Genomic DNA, 19,671 nt, shown 5'->3' on the forward strand with positions numbered 1-19,671 from the left:
TAACGGACCAAAGTATTACATTATATTATTAAAGGGAAAATACACATAAAGAAGGAGGGATTTAAGGATAATAGGACGTGGAATGAAGGAAGGAAAGGAGGTCATACAAGGCGAAAATCTATTTAGGATCCCTCGTCCAGACCTCATTCACACAAAGAGTTTTCTCTGACACGGATTGTATTGAGCAACACAGGGGAACAAGTGTGACCCAGTCTAAATCTACAGATCGTAGAAGTGGTTGCCTTACTAGCTTCGCGAAACTTAACAAACCATGGTTTCACTGGGATGTTATTTTGAACGTCGGCATAGTACGCGCCTTTCTCTTGGCTAGTTTGAACCCAGTGCGCATGCCAGTCCAAATCTAGAGGATCCTTAGCTAACGAAGTCAGGTCATGAGCGTAACATTTGGATAATGAGAGACAGCCTGAGCGGGTCGCCTCCTTGGCGTATTGGTCCAAAATTTTATTGAAATTGGTTACCGGAAAGTGCACGAAATTGGATTCATCCTCTCCATCATCGATAGTTTGTATTTTATTATATATTTATTACTATATATTTATATAGTAGCCACCCTTAGACGTGGAATATTTTCGAATTTAAATGGACCCAATAATAACCTCTTTCCAACAGAAAGAGAATCATCAAAATCGGTTCCCAAATAGGAGTAATTGCGTAATATACAGATGAATTAAGAACCTCCTCATTTTGAAGTCTCTTAAAAATACGGTAAGCCACACGTTCAACTTTACAAATCTAAAACTCGACTATACCATTTACGATAAGAAACGGGTCAAAAGTCAAAGTGTAAAGCAGACTGTGTTGTTCAATATACTTTCGTAGATCGGGCGTTTCCTCATGCTCCTACTGGTAGGAGCACGAGAACTAAATGTCCTTATGCTCCTATCTTGACGTCGTATCTAATAAGTATACTGAACTAGAATAAAAAAGACGTCAAAATAAAAATGTCAAAATTATTTCTTAAGAAGAAAATTACACTTGAAATCGAGATCGGGATTGTTTTAAACTTAAACACAAATGAATTTTGTGATTTCTTTATTAAATATTTCATTGTTAGAAATTAACTAACGATCGAGTTTTTATAAATGTTAAAATAATAAAAAGATCATAATAATAAAAGGATACTTCTAAAAAATACTGCTCATAGACTATGCAGAACTAAACATACAATGATATCTGCTGCCCTTAAAAAAATTGACCAAAGTCAACGAAACTGGATACAAATAATTTTGCACTCACATGATCACAACGTAAAATGATGCCACATTTCACATACAGGACAAGTCGACGATTAAAAACAATAGGCATGTCGCTACATCCTCGATTTACTTAACAAAAAACTTATTCCATACATACGTTCCATACAATAAATTATACTCGAGTATCGTTAATATAAGTAAGTATATTGCATTACGATAGGCTGAATAAACTTTAGGTTAGTAGTTAAAAGAAATAATCTTGTGATAAATGTACTCTTAACAAAGGAACAAAATGTTTTCTGAACATTTCAAATTACACAAGACACCAATAAAAAACCTTTGGTCGAAATCTTCATCAAGCTCGATATGCAGATAACTTTGATCGACTAAAACCTTGTGCAACGTGAAAAACATATACGAAACATCAAACATAACACAAACCTATGAACAATAATTTATTTTCCATTAAACTGCATGAAAAATAAAATAATGCCGAAGTCAATTAGGTTCGTAATGTATAGCCAGGGCATCTAAAAAAACTGCCCAAAATATTATATACCCATAATTAATGAACATCCACACGCTGCACAGAGCCTAAAGCACAATCACAATCTAAGGGTCGAACACCACTGTTTGGCCGTCATCAAAACTGTACGATTTTACCCAAGGTGCTGACGTAATGACGTTACATGCTTTCATTTTGTGTTAGTGTTCTAATCTTCGTGTTTTAAAATTACTTTTGTCTTTTACTAAAATATTCGTATATTACCGAGCATGTTGAAATATTTCATTAAAAATTGTAAACTAAAATAATTTCAGACAATTCTGAATCACATAATTTTGTTCAAATCAACAGAATATTAACATAAATGCGAACGGATCATTCATCTAACATTCTATAAATTACTTTCATCATTGCTGAAATTTTACGATGTAAGAGTCAACAATAGGCAATGGAGTCAACATTTTATTAATAAGAAAAATTGGATAAACATGTCTAAAACAAACAAAACCTTTAACGCTTTTGTCTTAGAGGCCGATATTTTACAGACTGTGCTGTGGAGGGCTTTTTCACATGGAAATCATACGGGACCCTCGGTGCGTCGTTTTGTGTTAAAGTCCTAATATTTTTGTATGGACTTTAGTTCTTTTTCTGAAGGTGTTTTAAAAAAAATGTTGACCCGTACATCGTTTTAGGAAACTTATACAACACAAATTTACGTAAACATAAAAACTTATCATTTAGCATGTAGGATACACGATTACAAGGGATAACTGAACTTACATTAGCTATTTTTATTATAAAAATACAGATTACTATATCAAATAATTTCAAAAAGCTGTCTGAGACTCCTTAAAAACTGCCTCTACGGGGCTACTTAATAATAAATTGTAATTTAAAAACAAACTAAATTAACCGTCCAAATCATTGAAAACGATTCCGAGCAGTCTTCGATCAAAAATACATAGTAAGATTATTTTTTTATTAGCTCTAAATAGTGATTTCAATGAAACATAAAATTAAAACTTAAATCTATGAAAAAATTACGTTTTTCTTCTACTTCTAAATTTCAAGGGTTATAATTTTGTATCGATTACATGTTAGGAACTATTCTACTGTACAGATATCGATTGAAAATAATTGATTAAAGGTTCCATAATAGCGTTACAAATACATTTTATAGACAAATATTTAATGCCGAAAATTTGATTTAATTCCGAAAATTAGATTTAAAAAAGCTTATAATAATGTATCGAGTACACTGAAGGCAAAAAAACAATACAGGGGTCTCCACTATAAAAAATAATTACCTGCCAATTTTAGCTGTTTTACAGCGCTCTATTGGCCATACAACACATAGCTGTCACACCATGGGGTTATTCTATATTGCGTATTATATACTATACTAAGATTATCAATTGCTTTTACAGGCAAAATGATTAAAGAATATAATATGTTTATTACATAATATGTTCGCTAAATAAGTAGCTTACATCGTATCACTTGATCGTGTGGTGTTGCTGAGTTAATAATATTTAGAATATTAAGTTTTAAGGCGACCTGTTCACTGGCTAACATCATGGCTGACAGAGAGGGACTTGTGAATTGTTTTTTTCATCATTTTTTCAATCGAGTATTTGTTTACGTTATTTACTTATAATCAAACTTGTTATTGTAAAAAAAGTATGTAGATTGTTTTATATTCACTTCTTGTGTCCAGTTAATGTTAGTTATTGCTTAATAGAAACAGCCGGGTGATACAGGCGTCAAAACTATCAAATAAATCATTTCTGGTTTGCCAAGACAACTGTATTTAGATTTTACCGCCTAATATGGTGATGGTGGTATGTCCGTCTATGTTGACCAACATATTGGACAGTGAATGGGCCACTTTTAATCTAAGACACTACGCGCTACAATCTAGTATTCACAGAAATTGATACAGTATTAGTCAGAGTTTTCACTTAACACAAAATAGGGTCTGGTAATATTCCAGACCGGTATTTAGATTCCTTTCTCTCATATGACACAGAAAACACGCGAGAAAGAGAAAATATTATCCCTAAACAACTATTCGCTCATTTGGTTTCTTCGGCTCTTCTTGTAATGTTACAGGAGATGGATTGAAATGGATTTTTTATTTTTATTTCAAATTTATGACGTGTTCATAAAACTTTGTGCATTTTTACAATACATATAAATTGAAAATTCCTGCCGATCTTTCTCCAAACGTGAATAAATTTTGCCAAAATTTACAATTACGTCAAAGTACCAGCAAATGTGCGTGTTATGAAAAAAAAAAATAGTACTGCTTGAGTGATGATTGCATTTGTTAATTTGCAAAAGAATTTGTCCAAAATTAAAATAATTCTCATGATAAGGTACACGTATTTTGTGGGATTAGATTACGAACGTTAAATGTAGGAATTCATTTAAAAGACTTTCGTAGTTTTGTCGCACGATGTAAACATGCAGCGTGAAATCGCCGTCAAATATCGGGTGATTAAGGGTCGTATTCTAGAACTTTACTCAATACTCAGATCAGAACTTGAGTATTGCAGTGAGCACTGAAAATCATACTCAAGTCCGTGCCATTGGGGTCGTATTTCCAGTGCTTGTGTTTCCAGTGCAATCCTGACTTGAGCATTGAGTAGAGTTCTAGAAGACGACCCTAAGAATCGTATTCCAGAACTCAACTCAATGCTCAAGTCAGGACTTGAGTATGATTTCAAGTACTGGAAATACGATCCCAATGGCAAGGACTTGAGTATGATTTCCAGTGCTTTAAATCAAACTCAAGTCCTGACTTGAGCATTGAGTTGAGTTCTGGAATACGACCCTTAATCTTACAGTGTTCCGAAACGTTTAACTGTGCACTGGTAAATCATTGAATATTTAATATTTTCATGGTTACGTTATTTAAATTAGATAGAAGAGTTGTCTTTTAAAAATATTATGTCTTTTTTTAAGCTAAGATAAGAAAATTCTATCTAAATGCCTTAGATTTTTGTATCTAAAAAAATTTAATTATAGGCGTAGCCAGTATCTGACTGTAGACAGTATCTGAACTTATAACACTGCGGTCAGACTTAGAGAATAATTAGAATAAAAATCTGAGATTTTTTTTATAATACCAAATGGAGAGACATGTTCCTTTTCCAATTTCGAAGTAACGCAGAGCATTTCTCTCTGCTACGACTCAGAAATGTATTTTTTTTATAATATCAAGTGACGGGACGAACAAGTCGTGCGGCTGGTGGTGAGCGATATGCCTATCCATAACAATTGCAATATCACTCAGAACTTTAAATCGCAAAGCTCTTAGGGTCACTGCCACTGCGCCCGTCACCCTCAGACATAAGTTGATAAGTCCCATGTGCCTGTAATTTAAATCTGAACTTCATACTCTTTTAAAAAAATTTATTAAATTAAATTATTTAATGGGGCCTCTAAATTTAGTCCAAAGAGAAAGCTAAGTGAAAACTTGAGACTAAACTACGATATAAATTGGAAAAAGGCGATATAGCTTGTGCTTACTCTACGTAACTATGAGATAACGCCTCGTTTACATCGCTTCAGTGTTAAGCAGAGTTATGTAAATCTAATGTCTAATGAATCTATTCAGTGCCTTTTTTGTACGACAAATTGCATAGCGGTCCTCGCAGTGTATATAAATATTTTACGAGGTCAATAGCGACAGTTGTTACTATCGACTGTAGGTCCACTGTTCAGTAAAATTTTGATTTACTGTGAAAAAGAAAATAAAGGTGGAATGTTCTAAAATAAGGCACTGTCCCCTTCATACTAATAGAAAGTGGAAAAAGATAGCGACAATTCCAAACTGTCAAATCAAATTAAACTGGCATGAATATACCAGCACTGTAAATGTTGTTACAGTTTACGCTATCATTGTTCTAATGTATTTATTCTACTTAACACTAAGCTAATGTGGACGAGGCATACAATTAAATTTGAACTTAATAGAATAGACAGCCGATATCTACGTTAACTAAAGGCCCGTATACACGGTCCAGTTTCATCGCGAATAAACTTGCGCAAGTCGTTCGTATTTGCTGTGTATGGGATAAGTATACCCGCGGATTGCATGGTAGACAGTTTTTCTTTATACACCACATACGTACACAAGAATGTGTAAATTGGCTTGCCCAAGTTTGCTCCCGATGACCCTCGAGTGTGTACCTGGACACACGTATACACTTCCTCAAAAATATTAAGAGTATTATAGCTTAGAAGAGTTATCATTCAGTCCTATATTTATTATATATATCAGATCAATGTTGTAGGACTTTGGCCAGAACTTCGAATTACAAAAAAAAAATACTAAAAATGCTGGACACACTAGAAATACATTTAAACTTTAAATAGCGTCCGATAATGTTGTACCGTCAATGGTTTATTAATCGCACAGTTAAAACACATGAAGCTACAAAGGTATATAACCAAAAGATAGCTTGATTAAATGTTGTTTTAGAGCGATCGAGTTTGAAGTCTATGTGTTTAGTACGCTAGCGAGATTAATAATTGTGATGTCGTGTCAATTCTGTAAATTTATATATTGTATTTACATTTAACATAATAAAATTGTTTTAAATTGAAAAAAAAAAGTGTTTTAAAGTTCCAGCCGCAAAGACGTCTACAATACTCTCGAGAAGTGTAGAATTAAAAACACTGAAGGCAACCTTAAAGTGCACGATTTCATAATACTTGCATTACCTAAATATTTTACGATAATATGTTATCAATTATCATATCCATTATGTAGTAAATATGCTGCCTCTATGTAGATTATTCGCAAAATATTATTCTATAAGTAAAGACTTGAATAATGTTCTATGCCTATTTTATATTGTATTGTTCTGTTTGTCTTTCTAACATGATACAATTTTCATAGAGACTCAGTGGTGTGACTGATATGGGGTTCATTGTAAAATACTAACCTCTCAGGACTATATTTACTAACTACATAAACAATAATTTATGTTCCATGACTTTTTACAAAATATATATTTTTTTTAATAACGCACACACTCACTATTACCCCGCACTAGGGAAATCCTGTGTGTTGCGGGTGCCATGGACACACACATAAACGACCACAAATTACACCCAAACTCACGAGAGAAATAAACGTAAGCCATACAAATAGTGTGATATTGTGATTTATTTAAAAAAAAATATTTTTGTACGAAAGTAAAATCATCAGATGAATGATTAAAACTCATGGAACAAAGTTGTAGTTTATGGTGAATATAGACCTGTGAAGTTGTTAGTAATTTAAAAATAATCCTTTACATGGTTAATAAATACAGGAAGAACTACCATGATTTAATTTGTCCACTTTGGCCATTGACTTACAAATAAATGGACGACGGGTCTAATACAAAAACCACGAAAAAAATGTCCCAAGTCAACCTATTCGAAATTTAAATTGTTATGTCATCGCAGTATCGCGCTGTCCGTAGAACAAATGAAGACTAAAGGGGAGTGTCGCGCTCTGTATACGATTTTAGCGCCTTACAAGTGCGGACACTTTTTAGCGCGGACCCGACGTCCATATAATTGTAAGTCAATGACTTTGGCATTTTAAAGATTGGAAACACGACTTCTCTTCGACGACTAATCTTACTTATTTTTAAATCCTTCCCAACGTACACATAGCTTTTTGTAACGCAACCAGGTAGGTATATTGCAATATAGTGCGTTCATTTGAAATGCTAAAGTTTGACCACCTGTGACTTTATAAATTTTCCGCCTAGAACATTATTCATAATAGAAAAAAAAATTGTGACGTAATTTGTTCATGTATATTGGGTTGTTTCTACCGATTACGAGTATCACGATGAGACTATGTAAAGCTTATGGCATAATTGTGCATGGCTGCTAGCTTTATCGTATACTTTGACATAAGTCTTTGACGCCACGTACTTTGTATGCACGAATGCACGAACAAACGTATTCGTCAATACAGCACATGTTCGTTAACGTGCACCGCTGTGGGTAGGTGGCTTAAGTGAGACTTTTGATAGTATGGATTTGTTTGTATTGATTTTCGAAGTCTCATTTCGTACAGTGGACCGTTAAGATACACACATCAAGTGTCTAAGGGATCAAGCACGTTTTGTTAATTACTGAAAATCAGGTTTTTAAATATAATTTTCTGTATCAATGGTTTTTTCGTCTATTTCATTTTCACATACAAATTGTAAAATTGACCAAAAAAAATTCATCGGTTAAAAAAAATAAATTAAAAAACCAGATTTTCGGTAATTGGCAAGAACGTGCGTGATATCTAGACACTTTTGATATATGTACTAACAATATAGCGATTTCCAAAGTGTGAATTTGGACCAAGAATTACCCCTTACCGTCATTTTGATACGCTCTTTTTTATATTGTAAGACAGTTTTCGTTCGCAAACTTACATTTTACAAGACACAAAGCGGTCGAATTGCACTAAAAAGGTATTCTTTGTCGTACAGCAAACTGTATATGGCAAAGCTAGAAGCACATGGGTTTTTCCAATAAAATAAATTAGTTTTACCACCAATCTAAATGCATTTTTTAACAGTCAATTGTTTATCAATTGTTCTTTTTTTAAGGATAAAATGTGTTCATATCATTGTAGTAGCATTTTTTGCATTTCCTTTGAAGTAAAATTCGTAAGCTTATTATATATGAAGCTTACTAAGATTGTAACAGTCTATGTTAGTTAGGCATAAGATTCATAGGAAATTGTCACTTATAGGAAGACATATAACACTTATAAAAGCGTGACAGAATATCGATAAAATGCTACCACAATAATTATTATGCCTACCCCATCCAAACCGATTCTAAAACTTTCAAAAATTCTATGTAACTTTACATAGTTTAGGGTTCCACAGTTAAAATACTGGAACCCCTCCCATCTTATCATTTTTATTACCATCTTTCTTTAAAGAAGGTTTACCGATCATCATTTTACTTACGAACAGGAAATATAGTCACTGTCCATGGGGTAGACATATACCTCCGCCTTTATGTGTTATTTTCGACCGGTCTTATAGTACAGTCGCCAACTGTAGTTATAGGCGTTATTGTGACAGAGCTTGGTGTTGAAGTTACGATTTGCAAGTTCTCCTGTACGTGTTCAATACGATCTTCCTTTTCTTCGTTATTCGGGGGTAGTTTGACAATCTGGCAATCTCCAACGGTCATTATTTGAGTTTCCATGGCAACTGGTGGTACGTTCTCTTCGGGTTCCACTCGGGAATCGTCGTCGTCGGAAGAGGAGTCTGATACGTCGATAGTTCTTTCGTGTGAAGTTTCCGTAGTCATTGATTGGTCGGCGTCAACGTTGCGATCGGGGTCTACGCTTGTCACTCCATAGTTGAATGCGAGAGGATTGTACATCATTTCTGTTAGGTAGGAAAAGTCGCCAAATGGTAGATTTGTTGCGTTGTAGTTTTCGTTGGGGCGTCCGTCTGCAATTAATTTGAGATATTTTAACGTTTTGTTACGATATCTGCATCATGTTTTAGATTGATGACCACGTGCTACGCAAGCGGCGTTCCTTTACATGCAGTGCTATAAAATGTTCTCGATCAATTTGAGACTTTCGACACTCCGGCGCATACAAAGGAACGTAGACTGTATTGCACGGTATTAATGATTAAGGCCTCTAATTATATTCAGAATTAGCAGCGACGCGTCCGCTCATACTTTCTCTTTCTCACATAACATATTTCAATATGTTGGAAAGAGCAAACACGAGCTACTACGCCGTTGCAGTTGACATAGAGTCTAAGGCCGAAAATTCGCACCTGAGGGGCGTTCAAGGTATGCGAGCACATTGTGTCTTGAGACAAACGTATGTCTGGTGTTGGATGTATCCAATACAAGATATACGTTTGTGCGCAACTTACGCGCAAACCTTGAACGCACCACCGTTCCGAATTTGCGGTCTAAGGGTAAAGATACACTCATCGATGGTTTGTTCATGCACGATTAGTATGGGATGCCGTTCACGTCTTTTAACAATGACTTTTAATGAGTGTGTCGTAACCCAAAGGGCGCCTTCAAATTAGACGCTTGTACGGGGCTACAGACCGAACCCGCCGGCCCGGGCGAGATCGTGTCGACGGCCTTGTTTCTAGAATCATGTCATAGGATTAGATTTATCGCCGGGTCGGCGGGTTTGGTCTGTAGACCCCTGTAGAAGTACTGCAATGGCGCGTCTGTAGCGCTTCAGTAATTTCTAGTTCGTGTTACGACAGTGGTGCTGCAGCTGCGCTTCTAAATATTGTATGAAAATATTCTTCTACAAGCGTCTAATCCGAAAGCGCCTTGAGAGGTAGCACAAACCGGCGTACGGGAAAGCATATTAAATTTGTCTATGTATATTTCTTGGTATTTCAATTGAAATAAGGTTTTTTTTAATAATATCAAGTGACGGGACGAACAAGTCGTGCGCCTGATGGTAAGCTACACGCCTTTCCATAACAGTTGCAGTGTCACTCAGAGCTTTAAATCGCAAAGATCTAAGGGGCACTGCCACTACGCTCGTCACCCTAAGACATAAGTTGACAAGTCCCATGTGCCTGTAATTTCACCAGCACTCTTAACCTTTCAAAACCGGAACACAGTAACGCTGACATTATTGCTTTGCGGCAGAAATAGGTAAGGTGGCAGTGCTTCCCTGGACGTACTCTTTTACAAGGAGCTCTACGGCTACCAAAATAATTTCTAGGCTTTAGGACAGACTTAGACGCAGCGCATATCTCTCTGCTGTGACCCAGAAATGTATACCATATTTCAACTGTAATAGCAAAAGCTATGCATTGATAAATTGAACGTCCTCTGCCTTACCGTCCGCCGGTTTACACTGGCCCTAAACAGGCGTTATATTGTTAATGTTATTGGTTCTTCATTATCTAATTTAGTACAACAACAAAGCCTGAACAAATCCAGTGTTAGTTTTAGCAGGAAGTAAAAATTAAGAAATGTTAATATTAAAGGTTCACTTAATCATTCGTGTTAATTACATGTGCAATATAATTGTTTTAATTTATCGTGCAGAAATGATAAGTGCTGTGATTATGTTGAATCTAGCTACGAATAGTGTTTTAGTACCAATGATGGCGTTGATTCTGTAAAAGTACATTTTGTAAATCAAAATAATAATATGAAATAATTTCATACATCGCGGGTTGTAACTAAACAAAACTTTCGCGTATCCAATTTTAACTTATATTTATGTTATTGAATATATTTAATATTTTTAACAATTTAAATTTATCTGACTTTTTTGTTTAGTGATGATATTGACTTCAAACTGCCATATGTACTTATTCCAATCCCTATTTTTTTTCCCCTATTAACATTTTTTAATCCATTTAATTACTGCATATTAACGGGTGGTAACGAAAATACAATTATATATAATTATTGTCTTATGATGTTTATAAAAATCTGTAGAACGCTGCTACAAACTTATGTTACGTCGTCTTAAAGTCTGTACAACCTCAAATAGCTTTGGTTAATTCCGCATAACAAAACAATATAGTAAAATTGGGGATATACAGTGATTACTATACGGTGTGAAAATTTTCACGAAAGAAAATAAAATACAAACTTACCTCGAAATTTTACAAGAAACCCGCTGTATTCAATAGGTACTGTACAATATACCAATGATTTTTTTTTATATCAACTGAACTAAATAGAACATGTATAGTATACGATATGTTTTTGACATGCCTTTTAATAGCATTTAATTTCAATCTACAAATGCAATAGAATCATCACCAAATGACCCTTAAAATTACATGACATAAAGAACATATACGCATGCAAATTTTGACAAGATACTAACACAACTTGCCAAATTCCGCGGCTAGAAACGGGTCCATCGCGATATCCAAACCTAAGGAAACACGCAGGATTAGCATAGCAAAATGGGGACCGTCGAACCTGTTCTCTATGTTACAAGTTGTATTTTGTATACATATATCTGCGAAGCAGGATGTCCTTTTCCAAGAATTTACAGTGTCTGCAGTCGATAGCGTTCGCATAAAATATTTGAAATTTTTAAAATTTGAATTTAATTAAATATTTCTAAGAATATTTAAAAATAAAATTGTAATCGCTAGGTGCGCTGTATAACTTGCCATAAAAAAACTGCCAAATATTTAATGCGGTCGCTAGCGACTATAAAACGCCAAATAGTGTAATACACGGTACTCGAAAGTACTTGTGTTTAAACAACCAATGATGCTTTGTTATTTTGGTAATTCTCTGTATAATCAAAACAACGAAACCCAATCGGCTGTTACACATCTCTTCCTTCCATTTTGGTGTATAATGGAAGCGGTATTATGCCGTGGAGCACTTGCAACTTGGTACGTTAAAATTATTAAAATGGTTGTCATCATTCTGCTAAATAACTGCTGCGGTCCGAGACCACTATTTGGGGATTCGAATGATGTAATTTTCGAACTATCTTTCTTACATGATTTCAATGAGTAAAATTGCAAAAATCGAGACCCGAACTTCTCAATTATCAAACATGTGGATGTTTATTTTTTATATATGTATTCAGAAATTCTGTGTACAGGGGAACGTTTTATTGTATTGAAAAGACATAAATGAGCATAATGCTTACGATTCTTAAGTATTGCAATACATTTGATATATACTCTTTGTTTTTCATGCTTCGTATTATAATTATAGATATAAAGTGATTTATTAAAAAATGCACCTATTTTTGTTGTTTACTATAGATTACGTAGGAGTCAAAATACATGTATACATACATCATCTCACGACTGGCTGTCCTATATTGAGGTAGAGACTAATGGACCTCCCGTGCTACTTTCCCGACATACATCTTTTACTTTCACCAATCGCCACTAATCTTTTCATGTATGCCCGTTTGTTCTAGGTACTTTATAGTCCTACTACCTTTATAGTCTGTTTCAATCCGTTGTACCAAAAAAAGTAAACAAACAGATCATTGGCCCGACCATAGACAGTTTAGTGATGGTCAACTGTACTGCCAACTACAAATCGATTAATTAATTGAATGAATCGATTTATTTAATCAGTCCAAATCAGTTGGTATAACTGGGTTTTGTAGAAATAACATGGGTTTTGCGATTGCGCTGCTGATTACTATAAAAAAATATGTCATTAAATACTGAGTGGTGATGATACTTCATAAATGAGATTAGACTTTTTTTGTTACAAAAGCAAATTTAAAATTTCCTTAGTCTAATTTTAAATCTTCCTTCAAACCCTTACCCTTAGATATTCATTTGATACCAGTTAAATTTTCGATTAACTAATAGATTACAAAAACTTTAATCGAATGAACCGAATGAGTTATTTCCGTACAGCCCTATGCAACCATAGACTATTCACAAGCCCATATTTGAAAAAAATTACCTCACTTTTGAACTAATATATTTCAAAGCGATTTTAATGTTACTCAAATGAACATTACTGGAAAAAGTGATGAGACATCAAGCAGAATTTTAACCAAATCGGTATGTTTACTTTTCTGGTATAATGTATTGGAACAGACTTTACATCCGCAATTTCCTAAGAAAACTGTCATTTATTAGCGACACATTGAAAGTTTCAGAATTAAATTTACCTGAAATTGTTACTCTATTGTACATAGACACACTACGGTATTTATTTCGTGAATGTGCACAAAACAACACTAATGCGAGTACATTACACAACCACATATGTTAATGGATTCACTATGTTACGCTCAACAATTTCAATTTATTCATTATTAAAATGAAATAACAATTAGATACGAACAAAATATTCTCATTACAATGTTGGATTAAATAATAACCGTGTTGTTAAACACAAAAAATAGGATACCTTTTTGTTTCATGAATAATTTATTTAACTTTACGTAATTATAATGAATGGTCTTGTTCTACGGATTAATCATGCTCGGGGAGGTAGCACTGCCCTATCTCTAACTAACATTTTTAAATTAATTACATATAAAGTAATGTATAATACGTAGATTTATTACTTTTATGTTGACATAGATTCAGTTAATTCCCTTTGTTTCGTTTATCACATGAAAGTTATAACGCGAACTGCATGAAAATGTGTATATCGCTCATGCACGCTAATATGGTAAGTTTTGTCACCCTAGGACTCTGCAGCGCCCACTGGGGGGCAGTAGGGACTAGTTTGAGAAACTATGGTTGAAGACTATATAGACTATAGTTAAGTTTAGTGCAAGTGGACATTAATCTTTAAGGCGCCGCGCAAACATGTCTTGTGATGGATACAAGCAACCGGCAACAGAAGCGGGAGTAGTACAAATCCGCATATGTCGTATTGGTAAAAGCGCGTATCTGCACCATACCAAATTTCACAGGAGAGGGATTTAACGTTATTACTTTGCTATTTCAATGGCTACGACTTCATTTTTGCACAGTAAGCATTAATTTATATTGTTTACGGGTTGATAACAATAGATTCCCGCAAATCACGCTAATTTGATTACTAAATTACCGAAATGGAGACTCATAATCAAATGCCAGTTACGCGTAATTTCACTAGCCCCGACGATATTCAATTTTCATACGGTTGCCTCAACCGATGACTGTGTCGATTTCATATCAATTGTAAGAAAACAGGATATTCGCTTCTAGTTGCTGGTTGCTTGTATCCAACATAAAGACGTTTGCGCGGCGCCTAAGCTTAAATGTTTCATTATTTAATGTAGCGACTTCTATGCGGTATATCACAAATTAACGACGCAAAACAGCATTGCTGTTTTCCAGATTGAATGGGAGAGATCCAGTGCAATCACACTAGTAAATCAAGTGCTCCACGACTTGTAATGCATTTGTGATATTAAAGGCGCTTTCATGGAATCGCAATTCTCTGTAAACTGCTATTACCATTTTACACAAGGTGATTTCAGCTGGACCGTGAAATTATAATAGTAACCATAGAGAATAGTTTCGACGTAGCAAAATAAAAGAAGCATAAATGCGAGGCATAATGGGACAATGGCGTAAACAATAGTCATGACATGACACGTGTAGTATAAAAAGTACCAAATCGGAGTAACGCCCTGCTTACTCATCTCTCAGACACTGAACTTTATATATCTTATATATTTTTAGATATTTTAATTTGACCTCTGACAGTATAATTGTAAGTCAATGTCTGACAGCGACAATTATTAATTATGTGAGAAACAGATCGGTATTTTATCATTTTTTTGGTCCAAATTTTAATTTGACTACAGATAAGTTTATCGAAAAAAAAAATGCTAGAAAAGTCTACTCTTGTTTTTTATCCAACGTCTGTCGGAAACAATTACTGTCAAATAAGCAATACTCGACCCAATCAAAAGAAGCATGATGCGAATGAAGGTTCATAATAGACATTGTCTTTTAATGTAATTTTGATAAAAGGTGGTCGAGTATTACTTATTTGCATCGAGTATATAACCAGAAATAGAGATGAAATAAGGGCTGTACATTCCTGGTAACACATTAGCGATACAGCTCTTATAAGTATCAACTCTCGTTTGCACTGAAATATAGACAGGCCAACTACTGACCTGTGTGTGTGTTATTGTAATAAAGATAAATATCTCTTGCAATGGCATGGCGTGCTGTTCCATACAGTGGTGTAGGAAAAACAGCAAAACATCTAATTACAAAACAAACGGAATCACATTTCATCGGTAATTAAATATGTAATTTTGCAATTTTCGTCTATTATAGTATAGTTCAAGTTAACTGGTCGATTTGAAGTGAAACAGTTGACGATACCCATTGACGACTCCCGTCAATTGTTTCGAACTCGGGCTAGCCAATCGAAGCGCAGTTGTCACGGTAATGATATGGCAGAATAGTTTTCAAACAAATTAAATGACATTTCGTCTCTATTTCTGGTTATATACTCGATGCTTATTTGACAGTTATCGTTTCGGACGGAGTGTGAAAGCATTACAACATCTGGATTGAAGTTTTTAATTAATTCTCACACCATCAAGGCTGAGTTTTATAAAACGAGCTTTGAGTTTACTTCATAATTTCTTTTCTTTTAAACTTAAGTTCGTTTTTTAAATAAGAAAAACTTGCTCAGCTCGTCATTTTAGTTTAGTCGAAGTTCAAAGTCCTTAGTCTGATTGTGAAAACCCTACAATGAATGGTATGCAATATGAGACGTCTAAGGTTGTCACAGTTCACCATAAACTGGACGTAGTAATGTAGAGATAGACCTTGAAAACAGACGGCCGAAAACCTATTTGAAATAAAAAATGCTAATGAACTTTGATATGGTAAAAAATTTGAGTATTTTTTGTTAAATATGGCGTCATAACATATTGTCCGTCTTATTATTACGATATTTAAGTAAGATTTTAAAGAAATAACATTATTACAATAGCGTCAGGGAACATTTATGCAAATTTAATTGATTTTGAGAAGAATAGCACACAATTTTTTCATGAAAAATAGTGACAGACAACATTAATATGAAGAATAAAAATAAACAGCTGTTTTCACAAAGTTACAAACTCGTTTAAGGGGCAATGTATGCGCTTCTATAATAAGATTCTGGTTGATATTCAAAATATGCCATTTACGAAGTTTAAAAGTATATCGAAAAAAAAAACTCCACAAAGGTTTGTGCGTACTTAGATGACAAAAATCCATGGTATAGTGACCCGTTTAGCTCTTGCAGGTTGTCTCGATCTATGATATTTGAAATAAACACCTAGACTAGAGCTTCTAACTCATTCTTCTCAGCGAACTTACGAATGAGTAGTAGAGTTCCAGTGAACATTTGTGGAGAATGTCCGCTTTTGAGCAGCTTTCAAAAGCGGACAATCTCTACAAATTTTACATATGAATAGAACTCATTGTTACGAGATTGGGACTAATTCAAAATGTGTAAAGCTAAATGGAAAATCAGTCGTTAGTCTGATTTGGTTCATTTTTATACTACGTAAAATTACAATAGACAACTTTAAAAGTTTTTATATAATAAAAAAAAATCACAGACACAACATGGCACTCACACGTAAAGATATATACATACCTGTAAAGCAAAATCCTTAATTTGCCATTTTAACACTTATTGTTGTAATTATTTAAATTTCATATTAAGCAGATAAAGAAGTAGTCGTGGTACTATTTTCTAGAGTCCAAGCTTCATTGCATTATTAAACTGTTTCTTTCTAACATCAGCCAGTACCATTGATCATACGAGGGGCAGTTCGCGGCCTAAGGTACTTAAACATAACCTACCGTCTTATTAGTGATACTACTTATTGTGAGGTTCAATGGGAGTTAAAATTACCCACTTTTAATTTTTTAAAGTCATATTTGAATATTTCGTGGTGGATCTGCAAATTATCGCAATTTGGAACAGCGCGCCGTAATAAGGTACCTTGTTAAAAAAGGAAAAATGTCGAAAGACATTTTTGAAGACGTGTCATCGGTTCTTCAGGATTCTGGGCCTTCCTGCACGATGGTTAAAATTCTATTCTATTTTTTTCTAATTCTATTTAAAATGGGTTCGTTTATTTCGGCAAGGACGAGAAAGCTGCAAAGATGACCTCCGCCCGGGATTTCCAATAACGGTAATGACAGAAGAAAATGTTAAAAAAGTCGCGAAAATTGTACTGGCCGATCGAAGAGTTAAATTGTGGCAGATAGCGGAAGAGTTGCAAATCAGCAAAGAAAGGATTGGCGAAATTTTACACCAACATTTGAATTTGAAAAAAAAAAAATTGTGCGCGTTGGGTACCAAAAATGCTCACGTCATTCGACAAGGAACGACAAGACGAGTTGCATGGAATTTTTGGAATTAGTCGGCGAAAATCTCGACGCCGTTTGTGATCCTATCATGACCGTTGATGAAACATGGATTCGTCAGTATGACCCGGAGTCCAAACAAGAATCTATGCAATGAATTAAAAAAGGAGAAAGGGTGCCTAAGAAATTCAAAGTGGAAAAGTCGGCGTCGGTCTTCTGGGATAGCGAAGGCATTTTGCTAATCGATTACCTGCCTAAGGGAACTACGATGAATGGCCAGTATTATGCAAATTTATTGGCTCGGGCTCGTGTGAGGCTATTGTCCAGAAGAGACGCGGGAAGCTAGGGCGTGGAGTGCTCTTTTTGGAGGACAACGCGCCCGTGCATACGGCGTGCATTTCAAGGCAGGCCTTAAAAGACACTGGCTTCTCAGATATAAGTCTTCCTTCCTACAGGCCAGACCTAGCTCCTAGTGACTTTTTCCAATTTAAAAAAAGACTTACGGGACGGAGATTTTCAGATGACAATGAAATGATAGCCGCCGTAAATCGTCATTTTGAAGACAAAGATAAGAAATATTTTTTTGGTGGTTTAAAGACATTATACGCCAAATGTGAGAAGTGCATATCACTTTAGGGAGATTATATTGAGAAAAAAAATACAATTTTAACCATTATTTTTTTAAGTGCCTTAAGCCGCGAACGTATCAGCCGCCACTCGTACATATATACTAGTATATAATATATACATAATTAGTAAGTATATAATATGTACATCAAATTATATTAAATATAATTAGTAAGAATGCCTTCAGCGTCGTATGAAAAACACACTTTTATAGATACCCTATTATCATATACATCTTTATATAGAATAAATATATAGTGCTAAATTTGAATGCGATACTTTTATTATAATACACTGGACGTTTACGTGGTCATAGGAGTAACACTTTCACTACTTTCTCAGTCTGAATCCCTTTACATATTACGTACTTTTTGAAGTACACGTGTCTTTAAGAAGTTATGTACTCTTTACTGTAAATCTATCAGAGTTAAATTAAAAGATTTTATTTTAAAGATTTGTAAATATCAACAAACGAGACAATGTCACATATGTTGCTCTGATCCCAAAGTAAGTCGTAAATTGGAAACAACGACGTACCACAAACACCCAAATCCAAGACAATATTGTCGGTGTTTTGTAGAAAAGGTGAAAGCGCTATTTCGAAAGTTTTTTCATGGGATCATGTTTTAGGTTTTGACGACTGTTTTAAAATATTTACGCACTGTTTTAAAATTCAATTTTGCTTTTAGTTATGTTTAAGATTGAAAATTGAATTTAAAACAGAAAGTAAATAATTTAAAACAGTCGAGAAAAACTAAAACATGCTATGTTGAAAAAAAATTCGTAATGGCGCCTTCGCCCTTTCTACAAAACAATTGTAGAAAAGTTATTCAACATCGGCCCGGCCGGGGATGGAAATGGGACCTCGGAGATGGCGACGTGAGGTCGTCATAGATTCCCAATAACAATGTGACAGGACAAACCATTTACCTGGTGTCGAACTAGGGAATTACCTGTGCCATGAGTACCAGAGCAATGGAATTCACTCTAGGGCAATACCCAATGAATAATAATTAATAACCCAAGGCATCATAAAAAAAATATTCAGGTGTTTTCGTGGTTGATGGTGGCAACTTTAGGAGACTGAAACGACAACACGTATTCAATGACTAGGAGAGGCTGAAACAGTGGTTACCTCGCTCTCAAACGCCAACAATCACTCAAACACTGTAATTATAGTCTGCCGACTGATTGTACATAAATAATAATAAAAAAGGTGTTTTCGTAGCACTAGAATGAGTCGAAGCTTGGGCTTTAGAAAATAATACAATATATTTATCATACCATTTTAAGATCCCTTGGACCTTGAGAAGATTACAGTCTGATTTCGTCATCTTTACCTTTCATAGGAAACCTTATCTAAGTATACATCAACTTCATATAATGAAACAACCGTAAATGCAAGCGACAAATTGAAAGAATTAGTTTTTTTTTCTGTAGGCACCAGTTGTTGTTGCTTATGGGTACCCATAACAGATGCAGTGCCACTTAGAGCTTTGTAAAGATC

General features: G+C 34.6%; 1 protein-coding gene across 3 annotated transcripts in view; it reads right to left on the reverse strand.

The window, feature by feature from the left end:
* Positions 1-8,414: 8,414 nt before the first annotated feature.
* The window catches only part of LOC113231218 (zinc finger and BTB domain-containing protein 17-like), a 44,520-nt gene continuing 33,263 nt past the window's right edge, over positions 8,415-19,671 (reverse strand). For 2 of the 3 annotated variants that reach the window (XM_026465427.1, XM_026465425.1), the window contains 2 exons: positions 11,594-11,644; positions 8,415-9,203 (listed from right to left, as the gene is read on the reverse strand). In XM_026465427.1, coding sequence (XP_026321212.1) covers positions 8,758-9,203; positions 11,594-11,644 — 497 coding nt within the window. In that variant the 3' untranslated portion in view covers positions 8,415-8,757. The remainder of the gene's footprint in view (positions 9,204-11,593; positions 11,645-19,671) is intronic. The other variant, XM_026465426.1, reaches the window with a different exon arrangement.

The sequence above is a fragment of the Hyposmocoma kahamanoa genome, unplaced genomic scaffold (genome assembly GCF_003589595.1).
Source record: "Hyposmocoma kahamanoa isolate Upper Pololo Valley unplaced genomic scaffold, ASM358959v1 65, whole genome shotgun sequence".
NCBI lineage: Eukaryota > Metazoa > Arthropoda > Insecta > Lepidoptera > Cosmopterigidae > Hyposmocoma > Hyposmocoma kahamanoa.